The 17,425-nt window shown below is 50.2% G+C and overlaps 6 protein-coding genes and 1 non-coding gene across 7 annotated transcripts; 4 read left to right on the forward strand and 3 right to left on the reverse strand.

Annotated features, from left to right (window-relative positions):
- Positions 1-794: 794 nt before the first annotated feature.
- On the forward strand, positions 795-1,235 carry BO86DRAFT_438175 (uncharacterized protein; the record flags this gene model as incomplete). The annotated part of the gene is made up of 1 exon (XM_025676110.1): positions 795-1,235. One exon carries the CDS (start codon positions 795-797, stop codon positions 1,233-1,235), a length of 441 nt encoding a protein of 146 aa, XP_025524489.1.
- Positions 1,236-1,396: 161 nt separating this feature from the next.
- On the reverse strand, positions 1,397-4,709 carry BO86DRAFT_450244 (putative ubiquitin conjugating enzyme; the record flags this gene model as incomplete). Its single annotated transcript, XM_025676780.1, has 2 exons — positions 1,397-4,503; positions 4,565-4,709. 2 exons carry the CDS (start codon positions 4,707-4,709, stop codon positions 1,484-1,486), a joined length of 3,165 nt encoding a protein of 1,054 aa, XP_025524490.1. The 3' UTR covers positions 1,397-1,483.
- A 1,081-nt stretch (positions 4,710-5,790) lies between these two features.
- Positions 5,791-7,110, forward strand: BO86DRAFT_438182 (uncharacterized protein; the record flags this gene model as incomplete). Its single annotated transcript, XM_025676111.1, has 1 exon — positions 5,791-7,110. The coding sequence occupies exon 1, from the start codon at positions 5,881-5,883 to the stop codon at positions 7,108-7,110; it is 1,230 nt and encodes a 409-aa protein (XP_025524491.1). The 5' UTR covers positions 5,791-5,880.
- Positions 7,111-9,617: 2,507 nt separating this feature from the next.
- Positions 9,618-10,525, forward strand: BO86DRAFT_382077 (uncharacterized protein; the record flags this gene model as incomplete). The annotated part of the gene is made up of 5 exons (XM_025670796.1): positions 9,618-9,635; positions 9,688-9,762; positions 9,821-9,829; positions 9,878-10,301; positions 10,377-10,525. The coding sequence occupies 5 exons, from the start codon at positions 9,618-9,620 to the stop codon at positions 10,523-10,525; spliced, it is 675 nt and encodes a 224-aa protein (XP_025524492.1).
- A 293-nt stretch (positions 10,526-10,818) lies between these two features.
- Positions 10,819-10,889, forward strand: BO86DRAFT_t247. The gene has a single exon. It is a non-coding gene; the product is annotated as a tRNA-Gly (tRNA).
- Positions 10,890-11,044: 155 nt separating this feature from the next.
- Positions 11,045-13,307, reverse strand: sit1 (putative siderochrome-iron transporter Sit1; the record flags this gene model as incomplete). The annotated part of the gene is made up of 10 exons (XM_025676112.1): positions 11,045-11,521; positions 11,572-11,631; positions 11,739-11,875; positions 11,921-12,023; positions 12,066-12,458; positions 12,491-12,584; positions 12,640-12,744; positions 12,802-12,993; positions 13,046-13,129; positions 13,212-13,307. 10 exons carry the CDS (start codon positions 13,305-13,307, stop codon positions 11,166-11,168), a joined length of 1,620 nt encoding a protein of 539 aa, XP_025524493.1. The 3' UTR covers positions 11,045-11,165.
- Positions 13,308-14,368: 1,061 nt separating this feature from the next.
- Positions 14,369-15,157, reverse strand: BO86DRAFT_421501 (glycoside hydrolase family 11 protein; the record flags this gene model as incomplete). Its single annotated transcript, XM_025675282.1, has 2 exons — positions 14,369-14,774; positions 14,862-15,157. The coding sequence occupies 2 exons, from the start codon at positions 15,155-15,157 to the stop codon at positions 14,369-14,371; spliced, it is 702 nt and encodes a 233-aa protein (XP_025524494.1).
- Between the last annotated feature and the right edge of the window lie 2,268 nt (positions 15,158-17,425).

The following is a 17,425-nucleotide window of genomic DNA, read 5'->3' on the forward strand; positions in this document are numbered from 1 at the left end:
CTATGGTCATTTTCCTTAGCATCTACTCCGTTTTATAGACAAGGAGATATCGAGTCTGACATCGGATTGCTATAGTCTAATCCAGAGAATCTGTACAGTACGCCAGCACCTAATGTTCAAAACATTGCTTGCATATACGCACCACAGTCATAAAGCCTCGTTCAGATGCTCGACCGATGGCAGAGCCAGATATATACAGCCCAGCAACCTGACGGTGGGACCCCGACGATCTCAGATCTAAATCCATTTCCTGCTTTAGATTAGCTTACAGTACATTCCCCTGTCAATCTCTCTCTATACCCTAGGCAGCGCAAGTAGCTCTAGCCCAGTGGGCTAACCTTTCGCTTCATCAAGCCCAGCCCATCCATGCTTCTCTGCTTCTCTGCTTCTCTGCTTCTCTGCTTCTCGCTCGGCCTATTCCTTTTCTTAGCAGTTCACCTTTCGTTCTAACAGTCCCTCTTTTGCTTTCTGCTATTAACGATCAAGTCACTAACTCATTACACTCATTGGAACAGTCAGTCACCCATTACATCTAATCGACCAATCCCTCCTATTCAGCGCCGCCATTCTCTCGAAAAGCAACAGCAGCAATCTGGCTACTCTTTCAAACTTAGAACAAAGCAACCAGATATACAAACAGCATCTAACCGTGAGCCTCTTGCACCATCTATCCCAGAGAGACACCATCTAACGTTGCCGATGACCACAGGACCTGGTATACCAGCACCCACAACGAGGGTACAAATCCCAGCTCTGCAGTACAAACCCCTCAAACCCACCAAACCAACAAAACAATGCACCTCCTCTCTCCTCTGAGCCTCAGCCTCAGCCTCAGCCTTCTTACAACGACCACCACCGTTCTCCTCCACGCAACCGCCTCACCAAGATCGCACAGTCACACCCACACCAACAACCGGCGCGCCCTCTCCCTCCTCCCGACCCTGCACAACCTCAACCGCGACGCCCTCGATCTCACCAAACTCTCGAACAACGATCTCACCGAGCCCGACAACAGCGAAACCCTAAACACGCTGAACGAGGTCCTGGACCAGCTGCCGCTGGCGATCGAGTTCTGGGCCCTGAACCGCACCGCCGGGGTCGTGGGGCTGAGTCTTGATATGGGATTGACGGAGTTAGCGGACTTTGGGCTGGTGAGTTTGGGGAGTCCGGGGGCAAGATCCAATGCTAGGGTGCATGTTAATGTTACGATTACTGGACTGGGGGATGAGGATTAAATGGGAGCTACATGTTTATTCTAAGTCAAGGAACTAGATAATTAATAGGTGGCCGTGTTAGATGGACTTGAGTACTGTGCTGTGCTGTACTGTACATGTAGCCTTGTGTTTGCCTGGGCGATTGTGAATGAATCATATGCGAAGGATGCATGTTTTGCAGTGTTGCTTTACCGGGCTCAAGTATCCAATTCTCCCACCGTCTCTGCCTCTCCTCCTTTCGTCAGGAATAGAACGAGAACACGGTCCCACTATGCCCCTTTCATCTTTCTAAAGTCTTCCGGCACCTTCCAGTCGTGGAGGCTACAGATCCTGATGAATGCGTCCACGGCCTCGTGCCATGAGTAATCGTGCTTCTGGCGAGCATCCAGGCGGGCCGGGCAGTCCTTCGACGATATGAGGAGCCGCACCTGCAACAGGACGCTGTCCATGCGGTACAGCGGATTCCAGCCGGAGCCGGTGAGCAGGTCCATACAGATGGCGCCTCCAGCGGTGACATGGCCCCCGCCGCCGGCCGCGACCGTGAGAAACTGTGGTCGGACGACGCGAATGAACGGGGGCGAGTACGGGAATGAGGGCGGGAACCGGACCTCCAGGAGAATGCACTTGTCCTCGGTGGCGGCCAGGTCCCGTGCCAAAGGTAGGCTGGGATCGAAACTATGCAGGGCCACGAGCCACTGGTACGGATTGTCGACCCGTTCGGGATCGATGTACCAACCAAGCTCAGTCAGCGGGTCGCGCGCCTGGAGCGCTGCGGTGGCTCCCAACTCCCGCATCAATCTTCTGGTGGCCTGCGGGGTGGCGTCGATAGGAGGGGGTAAGAGCTTGACGTTGGCTGATCTCAGCACTTGCAGCATTTTCGCCGTCAGAGGGTCGTCGAGGGCCACGCAGTCACTGTCATCGTCCTTTGTTTCGAGTAGGCGGCGATCCTCATCAAGAGTCGCGTCGCTCTTATAACCGGCGTCCTCTTTGCAGATACCACCACCACCGACTGAGGGTCGCTGTGCTTGAGCGCTGTGAGTTCGTACCCCGGATAGAGGAATTGTGACGGGTACATCCCCCTGGCCGAGAGCCGTTCGCTTCGGATCCTGCACATAGACATCTTGTGGGCTCTTGTGATTGCTAGTGCCTCCCACGGGCTTGATGCATTTCACAAAAAGGTACCGAGGCATGATCCATGATATCTCCTGCACCACGTACGGCGAGGTGCACACGAACCGCTCTGAACAGTTGACAACCTCGTTCAACGAGATTGCCATCGTAATCCCTAGCTTGCTCGACGGCCAGGACTCCTGGTCGGAGCGACTCCCACCAGAGTAGCCTTCAGAGAGTCTGAAGTCCCGAGCTAGATACACCCCATTTCCGTAACTTCTTCCATTCCTACATTCCTCGAAATGTAGTCCCTGCCGAAGGATGCTATGCCAGCTGCTGACGGGGGACCCATGCCAAGCAAAGAGAGTGGGATATTGCTTCTTCCGCGCCTGGACCTCTCGCTTAATAGCTTCCACGAATTCATGCTCCTTGTCTGGGGCTCCTTGAGCGAGTCGAAACTGCATGTAACTCCCCATGCCTGTAACCTTGTGCTCTGGGTCTTTGTCATAGATGATGCAGGATCTATTTGACGAAACGATCCATCGCAAAAAGTACAGTGCTGCAGAGGAGATGCGTTCTTTCCACAAGTCGAGAGCCCGATGGCTAGAACTGCCTTGGATAAACTCAACCATCGGGTCGACTCCCGGGAGCGTATCGAGTAGTCTCACGAGCATCACCTGCTTTTCCTCCAGTGTCAAGTTGGCGAAGTCTTGATTGTATAGTGTAACCATCACGCTTTGAGGTCCGGATTTTCCGATTCCCACATAATTCTTGCCCTCGAAAACAGGTTCTGAGAGAATGTAGGAACCATCATCGTTGCGCATACGAACACAATGATGAATCGGAATGGCTTGTTCGTTTGGATTTCTCACCTTCTTTGTGAGAACAACCCACTCGCCGACCTTTAACTCGAGCCGTCCCTGCGGAACGAGTGTGTTGCCAACCAGTTTAGCCCGAACAGCCTGTTTCGATTCCAGATTCGGATGGGGAACTTTGAGAGGAAGGTCGAGACAGTCAGTCAGCAATTTTGCCTTGGCACGCCGATAGGCGAAGGACACGAGTAGGTCCACGACCTCAGGATGATGCACAATCTGCCACTCCAGCTTCGGTCCCTTGCCGCACTCAAGATATTGGAAGAGACAGAGCCGCTTCGAGCAAACGTACGGATTCAGTGCCTGGAAGCTGTCGGTTGTCTTGCAATAGCATACCAGACAGAATTCGCTGGCACGGGTAAAGCGCCGGAGCGCATATTGCATGGCAATGCGGGGTAACGACAGCCTCTCTGCATCCCGATTGCTTCCAAGGTCATCGTCTTGAACAAAATCCGGTATCCAGGTACCCCAGGCTTCTTCCACAAAATACTTAGGGTCTCGGTCATCTTCAACACCGGGCTTTGTGCCTTGTTGCGTGTCGTAGTACAGCTCCGCCCCTGTCCAGGAGTAACCGTGATCGATTCTAAGCCGTATGATGTCCAGCAGCCGTTCGTTGAAGAGATCAGTAAGCATTTCCGTCACAAACGAGGATCTCAGTTTTCCAAGAGCAGGATCTGCGGTGGAATCTGATTTTGGACCGCTCAAAGCTTTCAGTTCTTGTCCGAGAGGGTGAAGAGCTTGCAGGGCGGACGCCATCGTGGGCTTATACGAGTCGCAAAGACCAACGTACATTTGCGGCCTCTGCAACGGATCCGATCGAGATTCATCGTCCAAGCCGTAGTATCTGTATGGGTATTTGATGAGGAGGACCAGGTAGTCGGACGGGGAGACATTCCAAAGTTGAAGCGCGTCGTTGGAGATGTCCAGCCCAGCAACACGACAAGAGGTGGTCACAATGACGCGGCCTCGCGTGTCACCCAGAACCCCAACTTTGATTCCGGATTGTCTTGCCGCCCGAAGATCTTTTCGTAGTCGCTTTTGGACCTCGTCCCAGTCGGGACCGTGACCCATGTCCAAGTCCATCTCACCGTCGGTGTCGAAATCATAGCCATCGCCGTCGGAGCTGGTATCCATGGTACTTTCGTCGTTTTGACCAGTCAAGTGGTTCAAGAAGCCTTGAAGAAGTGCGTCTAGAGGCCGGCCATTATACTTAGAGCCAATAGACTGGATTGCCTGGGCAACAGGATCGGAGATCCCTTCGTCGCCCCATATGCAGTACTCATGCTGAGTAGGGTATGCGGATAGATCTAGTGATGAGATTGGTTAGCCGAGATCAGGACACTGATATTTTGGGGAAATTGGACATACCTGGGACGAGGAGTTGAATGCAGCTTTGGTGACCAGCTGGATCACTGTAGGTGAAAGTGAAGGTGTCATCTTGCTGAAGCTTGAAGCCAGTCAACTGAGGATGAGAGGCCTGTCTAGCGTCTCGCAGGAAGTCCGCGCGAGGCATGGTGATAGGCGGACAGGTAGAGATAGAGAGGAGTGAGGTGGAAGGGAATAGATGTCGAAAAGATGAAAGAGAGATGAAAGAAGGATGGAAGAAAGATGGTGGTAGAGGGAGCGGAGAGACGATCCGTGAGATAGATAAAGACTGGGCGGATGATGCAAGGTAAGCAGCTTGTTGGTGAATGTGGCAGGTCAGAACTTGAACATGTGTTTAAGCTCGATACTGTGCTCAATCTGCCCTTTTCAGTACTTTTTCACTTTCGCTGGTTCGCAATCAATGCAGCAGAATTTATCGAGTCCCTTATGGTGATGATGTTGCTCAGACGTGCAACTCCAATATATAGGACGGCCTGAGCCAATGACAAGACAGCTTCAATAGCCAGGATCCCTTTGTTTTTACCGGACAAAAGTTGATATTGCCAATATGCTCAAAGCATTGCAATGTCTTGTTTTATGCTCTAGGAAAAAAAAAAAAAAAAAAAAAAAAAAAAACAAAAAAAAAAAAAAAAAAAAAAAAAAAAAAAAAAAAAAAAAAACAAAGCAAACAAACAAAAAGAAATAAAAAACAAAGAGAGAAAAAAAACAAAGGCATGGGTAATGAAGATTGGATTAGCTATCTACACAGTAGCCCATGTGTTAGGGAGATGCAGTCCGACTAAGGATAGCATTCCTCAAATGATTCGTTAATTTACGATGCTGTAGTTCGAAGCTTGACGGATAAGGCTATCGGGAAATGCCCGGGCTGAACAGAGACCCCCCTGCTTCAATCACTCGCCGCAAAGGTGTACAGTACACTATATTACTTTCTCAGTCCGACTGGCGATGCGGTAGCTCATAGATGTTGTATAAGGAAACTGCATCTAAATTCCAATATTTGGTACAAGTAGTTCCAAAATGATCGAAAAATAAGTGTGAACCTTGAAAGCATTTCAACCAACCGAGGGAGTGTCTCCTCTCCCCAGAAACGGAAATTCTGCTCGTATTCGTTCAAGTTTGACTTCATAGTCATGTAGTTTGACTTTCGAGGCAAAAGCTTGAATCTGACCCACTGAAGAAGTGTAACCTCGCTTCATAAAGACCCTGAAGCCCTCCTCACTTTTTGCTTTTCATTCAACACTGTTCTCCCCGGCGCGCAGCTAAGAAACGTCCGTCGCCTTCCTTCGCCATCATCCACCATGCCTCTGAGCATACATCTCAACAACGAGAAGCGCTGGTACTCTGGGGGCGAAACGATAAACGGTCACGTCAAGTTCCAGTGCACTCAAGCGACCGCAATGGACGACATTCGGGTGTCCTTCACCGGACGCACCAAGGCCAAAGTCCAGAAAGTTAAGGGATCGGCGGCTCCTTCAGCCAGCTATCGCAGCAAATGTGTGCTGTTTGAGAAGGAGAGAATCCTCTCGCATCTCAATGGCGGCACACTAGACCCAGGGACTTACGAGTGGCCATTTGATTTCTCGTTTCCCGCCCATGTTCAGTCGCCAGGCTCGTCGTCCGGGTGGTCCGAGAAGCCTCCTTTCCGCAGCGATGTAAATCACCCGCTACCGCCGTCATTTGCAGTCGAGACGGGGGACTCCCTTCGTAACTTGGAATGCGTGATCGAGTACCGAGTACAGGCTGAAGTATCCAAGCCGCAGAGAGGTCTCCTGGGAAAGAGATCGGCCTTGTTCAAGGAGACGCTGCACTTGAGATATCTCCCCTTAGCACCGAACGCGGAGAAAAGCGGCGACCAGTCTACCCTTTATGAACAACAAAGAGAGGAAGTGTTCGAGATCCGCAGCATCTTGCTCCTTCCTGAAAACAGAGGGCGAAGTCTAACCTTCCAGGAGAGAGTCCAATCATGGGTCTCGGCCAAACTGCCCCGTTTCAGCTTCAAAGCAACATTCTCCTATCCCACTTGCGTCAAACAAGCATCGACTATTCCATGCTTCTTAGACGTCCTCCCATTCATGGAAGACTCGTCCGTCAGCCAGACTCCGGGAATTGTACTGCAATCTTTGTCATTGTGGGTGGTCAGTGAAACCGCCGCTCGGGCTGCGCCGTCTCTGATAGGCGCATTGTCAGGACAGGTGGACGAAAAGATCGACTTGCTAAGTCAAAGTCATATTGCGATGCCTGTTATGGGGACTTTAGATCTGTCCCAAGCTTTCGGGCCACTGAGGCTTGGCCGGTCGGACATATCTTTCAGCACGTTCAATCTCAGCAGATCCTACAGACTCTGCGCTTCCTTCGTCTTTGAGTGCGCTGGAAAGTCGGTTGGATTCAATCTCACCGATATGCCATTTGACGTGGTGGCCAAAATTGAAGCGAACTGGGAGGAAGAAGCACAGAGTTCTTGCGCGCAGGGTTCCCCGCCGCCATATGACCCTGCTTCTAGTGTATCGACACCGAATGATAAAAGATAGACGGCTAGCTCCGTGTGAACGATGCGATGTAAGAATAAATCGTTTTACCGGACCGGGCCTTGACAATGCGGTCGGATTGGAAACTCCCAGATGCAGGGATCGCACGAGGGTGAGATTGCGGTCGAGAATTGGCCCTGGTGACGCTATAGCAGACCAGTTCCCGAGCTAGACATGGGTTGAACCCAGAGAATTTGTCAAATTGGGAAATATAATATCCTCATCTGCTGCCCCCGGATGGGGCCAAAGCCTCCGAATAATCGTTCAGGTGCTGCAGAAACAGCAGAACCAGTTAAGCATGAGCTATATTCGTCTTCATGATATGATCCTTGAGCTTCGCCAACCGCTCGATAAAATATGTGCTCCTCGAGGGAATATAGAGATTTAGCCAAAGGACCAAGTCCTTTATCAATTGGGGTTGAATGTGATGTTGGCATCTCGGTGCCAGCAGTAATAATAATAGCAACCTTGGTAGTCCTTGTAGTCCGGGGGATAGTAACCTCTGAGGATTGCTATATAATGTGAGCTTGGATTCTTGAAGAGAAGTCACGAAGGTATGGGGACTAGAGCATGCTGTCACAGCTTTCTAGAAAGTTGGTGGATGATTGAGAAATGACTGAGATATCTTCTAACCTGTGCTCATTGCCCAATAAGAGCTAGGTATTGATGAGAAGACGGATTTGTTGGTGAGGCCCATGACCGGAATGAAGTACACTGGTGGTCCGTCCTTCCTCGCATAGCCAGTTCAACCTTGACTGTTCTCAACTTGCGACAGCGATCATCAGGTACAATCACCAACGATGCTCAGCACCCACTGCAGTCGGTTAAACTTCTTGATACAGCACAATCTTTGGGAAAGAGTATTCCCACTCGTCTAATATTGTGGATCTTAGACTAACTCTGTCTACGCATGCTTCTAGAAACAACTTCCTCCGCCTCCACGAGTTCGGCAAGCCTTGACACAGCCCATGTCTCCTTCCAGCTTCCAAAAATACCATTGCGTTACTTTCAACTACTCGACCATTCTCGAAGACATTGGCGGGAAACAAGTCTGGATGCACTGTACGCTTGGCAGGTAAAACAAGCGTGGGACAATTCCTGAAAGGAGGAGAGCCATGATACTTAATAACCGGATGTGCGAATTACGATAAATAGCTATATTGTCGTCATCGGGGTTGACTTCGACCATAGCTAGTGGCTCATGGAACATTATCATCCTAGATGGTTCTTGTTGCCCACTGCCATTGCCTTCACATCAACCTCCAGCTGGTACAGTACTGGCACTGGCAGCATCACGAGAGCTATTCAGTCCGGACTTCCGGTTGCGCGCTGTGGTAGAAGTGGTGGACATGCCAGTGTTCTGCATTATCATTCTGCTTCATAGAGATCAAAAACGTCGGGCTCATGCCCAAGAGCAAAGCCGAAGTCGGCGGAGCCAGCACGGCTTAATTCTGCGTCGTGACCGTCGAGGGATGGACGCAAAGACGGGGAGGAAGCCAGGATATGTAGAAAGAGACGAATAAGATTAGTTGCCCACTACTTGGATATGCAATGACAAGGCTGAGTCCCAAGAAATCGAGATAGACAGTTCTACAAACTTGCGCCGTAAAACCTCTGTGACCAACAACATTTAAAGACAGCTCCCGCACAGTCATCTGAAGCCTCAAGGGCATATGAACCTTTTTCCAATATACACTTGTTTCCTATAACATAGCTAGATTATTTGTCTAGCTGCCTCTAGATCAGATATCCACAACCTTTCACTATAGCTATGCCTTGTTCACTGATGCAATTCAGCTAATTGATTTGACTATGTGAGTGGTAGAGATATTCAATATATACAAAACTAGATATATCCATCACTAAAATCACTCATCGAGTTGGATCATTGGATCCCTGCTTACAGAGACATCCATAGCATAGATAATAAAGGTAGGTGGGTGTCTCATTCACCTTGGGCCGGCCGGCCCTCTGCCCTCTGGCCACCCTCTCCCCCCTTCTCTTCTTCCCCTTCTTCCTCTCTTCCTCCTTCTCTTCTTCTTCCTCTCCCCGGACGAGTGAGCCATCATCGTTGAGTCGTAAGTATAATCCTCTTCCATGTTTCTTTTCATCATTCTCCATTAAATCATCACTGTATCTCATCTTCATTACCATCTCTAATTCATCTCCTGTATCTGTTATTTTATTTTGATATTTCTGACGCGTGAGGCAAGCTTGTCAACAAGTCTGGCTTCACAGAGCATCCCATGCTCTATCATCCTTTTGTCATGCCTCGTCTCAGCTTCACTCTCTACTGTCCTGTATCTTCTTTGATTGCGTGAGATGAGTGTCACATGCAAGCAGTCCTGCATCATCCTATTTTATCTCACTTCATTTCTTTAAACCTCGTCTCATCTCTTTACATCTTGTCTCATCTCATCTCATCTCATCTCATATCATCCCATGCCGTTATATCCCAATGATATAGGGATTACGATGGCTAACAGGCAATCCAGATCTATCCCATCACAATGCCTCCCTTTACCGAAGTAAGTCATCCAACTAATAGGTGCTAGTATCTCTTTATTAACTAAACCATAGTGCGGTGAGACTGGTCACCTAAAGGCTGTTTGCCCTCAGATCCGGAGCACAAAAACAGCCAGGCAAGCTGAATTTGTAAGTATATTCTGTTGTTCCTCCTTAGCCTATAGAAGTTACTAACATGCCGTTTTAGTTCGTCGCTGTAAGTATGGTTGGCCCCAGGTCTCAAACTCTTTTAACGATGAAATAGGTCGCGAGAGAACTTTCCGCCGCCGCCGCCGCCCGCGCCTCCCCCTCTTCCTCCGTTGGCCCTCGGGGCCCCGTGCCCGCCAACCGGGGCGCCGCCCAGCGCGGCCGTGGCAAAGGCGGCCGCGGCCGCGGCGCCCATCACAGCCGCAATGAGCGGCAGCAGCAGCAGCAACAGCAACAGCAACAGCAACAGCAACAGCAGCAGGAGGGGAAGGAGGAAAACCTCCCCGACGCCCCCGACGCCCCCGGTGCTCCCCTCGCCCCCGGTGGGGACCAAAACCTGCGGCGACTCGTCCAGAGGCTGCAAGAGCAACAGAACCAGATGAGCACGGAAATACTTCTGCTCCGAGATATGATCGTCGACTTGCGTCAACAGTTCGATGATCTATTTGCTCTCGAGGAGATGACGGGGCTGAAGGGACCTGGTAGGTACCTCTACCTATAAGCCATACATAGGACTGACATTAGTCGTAATAGAGCATCGTAATAAACGAACACAGCGTATCATGGCAGTCCCATTGACATCTCTGGCGGCGACAAGTCCTTCAAGTTCGATGATCAGATGATGTGTTCCAGCCGTCAAATACCCTATCCTGTTCACTTTTTCGCTATCGCTTTCGTCAAGGGGTTTGTGATCAACTTGGTCTAGCTTTCCATGTGCACTGGCGACATCACAGAAGCTGCTAGACATGGTCAACCAATCCCGGGGAGAAAAAGCCGTTCTCTGTCATATTATTAGATAATCAGATCTAGATGTATTCTTTAGATCATGGGGTTCCTCAATTGTTTGCTTCTTGCAGCAAGGCGCTAATGGAACCGGTCGGAATCCCGTTTTCTTTTCCAATCAACATTTCTGACTGTTTACTCTTGTTGACAAATCAACATTTCTGACTGTTTACTTCTGTTGAGAGAGAATTACTTAGTACTCATTACAAGCAACTAGCATCATTGGTCTAGTGGTAGAATTCATCGTTGCCATCGATGAGGCCCGTGTTCGATTCACGGATGATGCACTCACTTTTTGTTTTTTTCTCTATCACTCCTGCACCGCTTCTCCAGAAGTAAGAAGTATACCTTTCAAATCCTACCCAGTCTACTCGCCTAGTTTGTTTTCAACTTCAGCCACATACCTGGCTCTGGAAAACGCCGACCTGTTGTATTTTATCTCAGAATAACCCCCAACGAACAGTGACGCCGTGACCAGATCACTGTAGTCAGAAACCACCCTTGCCTTCCCAGAGCACACCAAAGCTCTAAGATACAGGCTCCGCTCTCTGCAACACATAACACTACTCCGAATCCTCCTCAGCATTCGCCAAGCTCTGCCCGTTGGTGAGCCGCGTGTTCCGGGTGCAGAGAGCGAACGCGATCAGTGGCACGGTTAGACATATGCCGGTGATACACAGCAGCTTCTGCGCATCCCTATAGGCATCAACGACTGCTTCCCTGGCGGGTTTTCCCATGGGGTGCTGCAGGCTGAACGTGAACGGGTCTGCGTATACCTCGGCCGCCAGAGTGGCGTTGTTCAACCGGATTTCCAGCTGCCTGTGAAGAACTTGCGTCCAGATGGCCCCGGAGATGGTGCCACCAAGAGCGCTGCCAATGTTGTAGCAAGACATGAAGAGTGCGGTCACGACAGCGAGGTCTGATCGTGTCAGGAGTGAGGGACAGTAAGGAGGAAGAATGTTCACTGACGCTCATGTTTGGTAGCAGCCTGAATGCTTGCTTGGGCCGGATATGGAAAGAGTCCACCAGCTGCACAAATGATCAATTACGTGTGTCTTTGGTAGGGACAAATGGGTAAGTTCTACCTAAGCCTAGAAGCACTTGGCCCCCTACGATGCCCGAGTGGCCTGACGAACCATGCCCCCCGCGACAGTGAATCAATAGGCCAAACGAAACCATGAACAAGATGGTACCTGCAACAATGAACGGCTTGAGGCGTCTGACTCCGTATACAACGAAGCCTAGTACGAAGCCAGTGACAACGGAGGCAAAGCTGGTCATGATCAGCACATGCTATCGTGGAGGTCCGGATATGTACCTGTAGAGCGAGTGTATCCTCGTCGCACTACTGATGCTCTCGCCAAAGCTGACAACGAGCACAGTATACAGGTAGCTCGCCTGCAAGGCCCAGGCTTTATCGACTGTAAGCAGATATCATTACCAATTTCAACCCGTCATCATACCTGTATTAAGCATCACCGCAATTCCTAATGCTCCCCAGACAGCTCGATCCCTTAGTAGTTTGAACGGGACTAAGGGATGGGCACATTTTCGCTCCCAGTAAATGAAGGCCGGTATACATAGTATCCCAAATACTAGAGGTGTAATCACTTTGGCCTGTTTCCAACGCTCACTGAAGCCCTCGGCAATGGTGAAGGGAACTAGTATGAGGGAGATACATGCAATCAGCAGTATCATCCTAATCACATCCATATACCAGAATAATCCCTTGGTCACGCGCCAGGCGCCATGGATTCTCTGAGCCCCGTTGTAGTCTCCGTTCCGCTTTATCACGTATTGGGAAATGAATAGCGTAGACATCAGGGGAACAGTGCAGACTGATGATGTTTCGTTAACTAATCAAGGATTCCAGTCGGTCTGATCTTACCTGGATAGATAACCGAAAACATGCCGACTCCCCATCGCCAATTAGTCGCACGCAGAACAGCTGCAGCAACATCTCCACTAACCCAAGTATTGATCTGCATTATCAGGCTTAGGCAACCCATTTTTTGCGATTCAACGAAGCGCGCTTACAATGAAAGGAATCGCAGGTATATAGGAGCACAGCAAACGGCTTCGCAGGGATGAGAGATCCCCCACGAGTATTTCGACGAGCAGTACGATAAGTGTGTAGCCAACCTAATCCAGGTCAATTGTCAGTGTCAGCCAATTATGGGAGCAAAGAGCTCAGTCTACCTGATATAGCACCGCACCTGCAGCAAACCGTTCGACTGTTTTGGAACAAGTCTCGACCACAGTGCCTTGAACCGGATTAGTGGCTATGAGCTGACGCTGGAAAGCACCCTTCATACCAATGGTGTAAAAGAAGATTGACACGACAATCAATTCGGGTCTCCCAATGACGTCTGCGATCTTGGCTGCAGTGGGCTACCGCAGGTGGTCTTAGTGAAACGCCAAGAGCAAATAGCGTAGGGTGTACCTGAATAGCTGCTGCAACCACAGCTCGTAGTATATCGACGGTCACAAGAAGGCTGTGGGTCTTGTAGGAAGCGGTAGCGTACGGCTATGGAACCATCACTTGATCAGCATGTATCTGGTATGTAGAAGGAGGCAAGCAGCAAGAGAACCTGGTATGTGCTTCGTACTAGGCCATCCAGGCCGTAGACGTAGGCAACAAGGAAGAGGCCGACGAAGACCAAAACACGGATAAGTCTCGACAGGCCTTCGTGAAGGGCCTCCATTTTTCATCACACCTGGACTGGCGATAGAAAATGGCTCAGGTGACTGATCCGCGGGGACCTGCTGAGATGCATCACGGTGGGACTTTGGGGCAGACATCGTCAGAGAAGGTGTGTCGGATAACTCCCTTCGCTGGTTGCGTTAATCTGATCGAGGTTCGGGGTGGAATTTGGTTTTTTATCAGATGGTCGTTTGGAGAGGAAGTGATTAATCAACAAGAGCTGGCACGGGAAACGTCAGCTCATCATAATGCTGGGAATTACCAAGTCAATGCTGAAAGAAGGTCGACGAAAGATCATTTCCCGTTCATGAGAACAGCATGATCAAGGCTGACTGCAGTGTGACATTCGGAGCAGAACTCCACGGGAAGCGATGCGGAATGTATACGCCGTATAACATGTCCGAGGTGATCTCACACAGTAAGGTTCTGAGACAAACAACGAACGACGAATATTTCATAACGGCGAAGTAACCATTACCCTCGAGAGACAATGTAGTCAAGGATTCTGGTGGCAAGGCAGAAGTAGATGTTGCAAATGGAACGGTCGGTTAGTTTGAAGGGGACGGTTGGAGAGAGACGGTCGAGCTGTCGGGCAAGAGTTATTCGGGGAGATGATGTGCTGTTGAGGCAGGAAGCAGACTGTCCAGCACCCACAATATGAGCTCTGGTTCTTCATACCATTTAGGCTGTAGCTCCTATTACCTTGCATTATAGTTTCAAGTTGCAAGTTACAAGCAAAACTTCGGTCGGTGGCCCTGAGGCCTCTATAGCCAGGCTGCTTACCGCCCGCCACGGCCAATGTTTGATTGATACAGTACATAATTCCTTTCGGATAGCCTCACGTAGAATTCATCGCCTATCCACGTCTCCAACAACTCTGTACTGTGAGAACTGAGCCTAAATCTGAATGAAGACAACCAATCCAAAGTTGAAACTCATCAGCATTCCTGTACTACCACCCTGCTCAAGCACACGCAACCCAATCCCCCCTTCAACTCATTGCCTTCACGACCACAGTTCCCGAAGATACAGCATACATCGCAGCAGGATACATGCACGCTCTCAGGCCACCGTGATAGACGCAGACCCAGACGAGTAGTAGCCTTCCGTAGCGACGATTTGATAGTTGTGGGTGCCCAGATTCATGCCCAGCTTCGCCCAGGCATTGAAGTGGTTGGCAGTCGTCACGGTGCCGCCGACGCGCTTTGTCTGACGGATGGACCAATACTGAGTGAAGGTGGCCGTGCCCTGGATGGAGGGGGCGTTGGTGCGGGTCGCCGTGTAGATATTGTACGTTGATCCGTCGGAATACACCGTGCCTTTGTAGGTGCCAGCGGAGCCAGGGTTGTACTCCCCGTAGTCCTCCAGGATGTAGTACTCGACGAGGGGACCGGTGGTCCAGCCGTAGACGGAGAGGTAGCTGTTGCTGTTTCCGGTGCTGGTCCAGGAGCCGGAGTATGTGATGTCGCTGTAGGGCGGGTCAGTTCATGTGCTCATAGGCAGAAACTAGAAACGAAGGAATAGTTCAGCAATTGCTCAGTGATCGATGACTTACTGGGCACTTCCAGGATTCCAGCCCTTTCCACCGACGAAGTTCGAGGCCGATGACCAGGTCACGCTGTAGGATCCCCCGGCACCGTTGCTGTACTCGACATCGCCGCTTGCGCCATCGGTCCAGAAGCTATAATAATAGCCGTTCGAGTAGCCTGTGGAACTGCCAGTCGAGCGCTCAGTAAGAGCAGAAAAGAAGTTGGGGCCCCGTTCTTCGACCGGCTCCGCCTCGGCGGCGGGGGCAGCGAAGGCTTTGACTGCGAGAGCGCAGGTGAGAAGAAACTGAGACAGGCGAGCCATTGCGATTCAGTGAATTGAAAGTAGATCCTGTGAGACTTGGAGTTGATATTCTCCTAGAGTATGGATTGAACGCATCTTTATAGTCTTTCTAGAGACTTGATTTAGCCGGGATGGTTGTGAAGACGAGGACGTGAAACGAAGGAGTCGTCTTGGCTTCGGCATTTGTAGATCTTTAGCCGGGTCGGAACATATGCCGAACCTAAAACGGAAGCAGTGTCGATCTCTCAATCTGCCTAAATGAAGATCTACCCCAGACCATGGCTAATCCTCACTTCTTCATCGCTTGGGTAATATTCGTGCAGGACGGCGAGGATGGTGTTTCCTGGGGGTTGAAGTGGGGTTGTAGGGCTGCTCTGTCATAGCCGGCTAAGTTGAAGTGGGCCTCTAAAGCACCAGGGCCCTTGCAGTCGTTCTATGCTAGTGTCTGCTTCGAATTGAGGCAGATAATTAGCCGGCTCGAAGGTGCTAGGAAACCCCGTGCTAGATCTGTTCGCAGCACGGAGGACTCGCCTGAGGAATAGTGGGCAGTCCAGGTGCGCGTCCAGATACGTGAAGCCGCCGACTAAGTCGTTTTATGAGCAGTCTGTACCATCATTTACATCAACTAGGCTCCGACCTCGTCAATGGGCTGATGGCTGAAGATATGCTCAATTCGCTGAAGTATGGGGCTTAACCAAGACAAGACTTACGTATCAGGAGGCGCAAGTTTGCCCCTGAGACAGACAGCTGATCGAAGCCAGCCAATGAGTATTACCCTCACGTAGATGAATTGTACGATTCTAAATAACCAGAGCTTGGCAAAGCCCTGAAACTCTACCAAAACGCACGTCCATTATACTTCGATACGGACCGATCAATCCCCACGGGGAGGTGGAACTGATTGATAAGATCGATAAGGGCTCAAGCGTGCCGTAATGCTTACCATTGGCTGCATCAATGAAGGCAGAAAGGCACAAGATCATTTGATTCTTCCGAGGCCGGTAGGGTCTATTTGCACCAGAAGAATACCTGTGATACTGTAGATACTTACAAATTGGATCTTCAATGCCTTTTCAGCCTGCGGAAAGTTGATTGTAGAAATGGCACCCTATCACTAATGGTCCATGCGGAGACCTCGATCGACTGCCTTGGTAACTGAAAAACCCCAGGTTATGGCCTGTACAGTATGGTAAAAGGGCGAGTCCTTTCTACTGCAGTAGCATGAAAGCATGAAGCATCTATTGGAGAAATAGTGGAAAGCTACAGGTAGCTTGACGTATGTATGAGCGAAGTAGAGGATCGAAACGCTAACCACAAATCCGAGCCGGCAGCCCCTCACGAAAACATCATGTCATGCGAAAGAAACCTAGAACAAGGCCTGGCAGTCCATAAACCTTTGAAATCAATCATCGGGAGAGAAGATAGATGCTATCACGTGTACACTTTGCAAATTCAAGTCATCGGCAATTAGGTAATCGGCAACAACCGTCGTCTTCGAGAGGACAGGTCCGAAAGAGCTAGGTTTCACCTGCCGGGTGGCTCCAAATGAGGATAGGCCAGGAACATGGCGAGCTATGTGGAATACAGTCTATGGCCGAGCACCAAGTCGGAAATCCCGCGCAGAGCACAAGAGAACCCACGCCAGCACCGCCCTGAAAATTTCTACTCTGGGATAAACAATGAAAAGCATTTCCAGAAACCCGATCGAAGAAGTCTAGACTCCACCCACACGGGTAGCATCAACCCACATTCCACACTCCCACGTTCCCACATCGGAACCCGACGAAAACTCTCCGGGGAATACTCTGTACTTTAATCGAGTTGGCAGAGCACATCGGAACCTATTACTCAACAGAATAGGGCACGAAAAGGGGAGCAAGCATGATTGAACGGAAACCCTTCAGCTGAGTTCTCCATGAAAAAAAAAAAAAAAAAAATCCAAATTATTATAGTCCACTAACGTCGTTATCGGGAAGCTGCCACTGGCGCTAGGAGCCGAGAAGGCAGCAGAGTTGAGGCCGTGGGTGCGTGCCCTAAAGAGGAAGTCTTCACGTCGAACTTAAGAAAAGTAGACGGGTCCTGTAGAGCAACAAAGAAAAGGGGTCTTGGAAGGGGGCCCTGTTGAACGAAAAGTCTGCTAACGCGGGGTATATGACGGAGGAAAGTACACAAGACGAAGGATTTGACTATATTGACTCGTCACTCTGTGTAGCAAGGCAGAGACGGGGGGAGGGAAATCAAGGTTGATTCGGATGACCGAGACGAGGGTCGTCGTATAATCGGCTCCAC

Source organism: Aspergillus japonicus (genome assembly GCF_003184785.1).
Source record: "Aspergillus japonicus CBS 114.51 unplaced genomic scaffold BO86scaffold_56, whole genome shotgun sequence".
NCBI lineage: Eukaryota > Fungi > Ascomycota > Eurotiomycetes > Eurotiales > Aspergillaceae > Aspergillus > Aspergillus japonicus.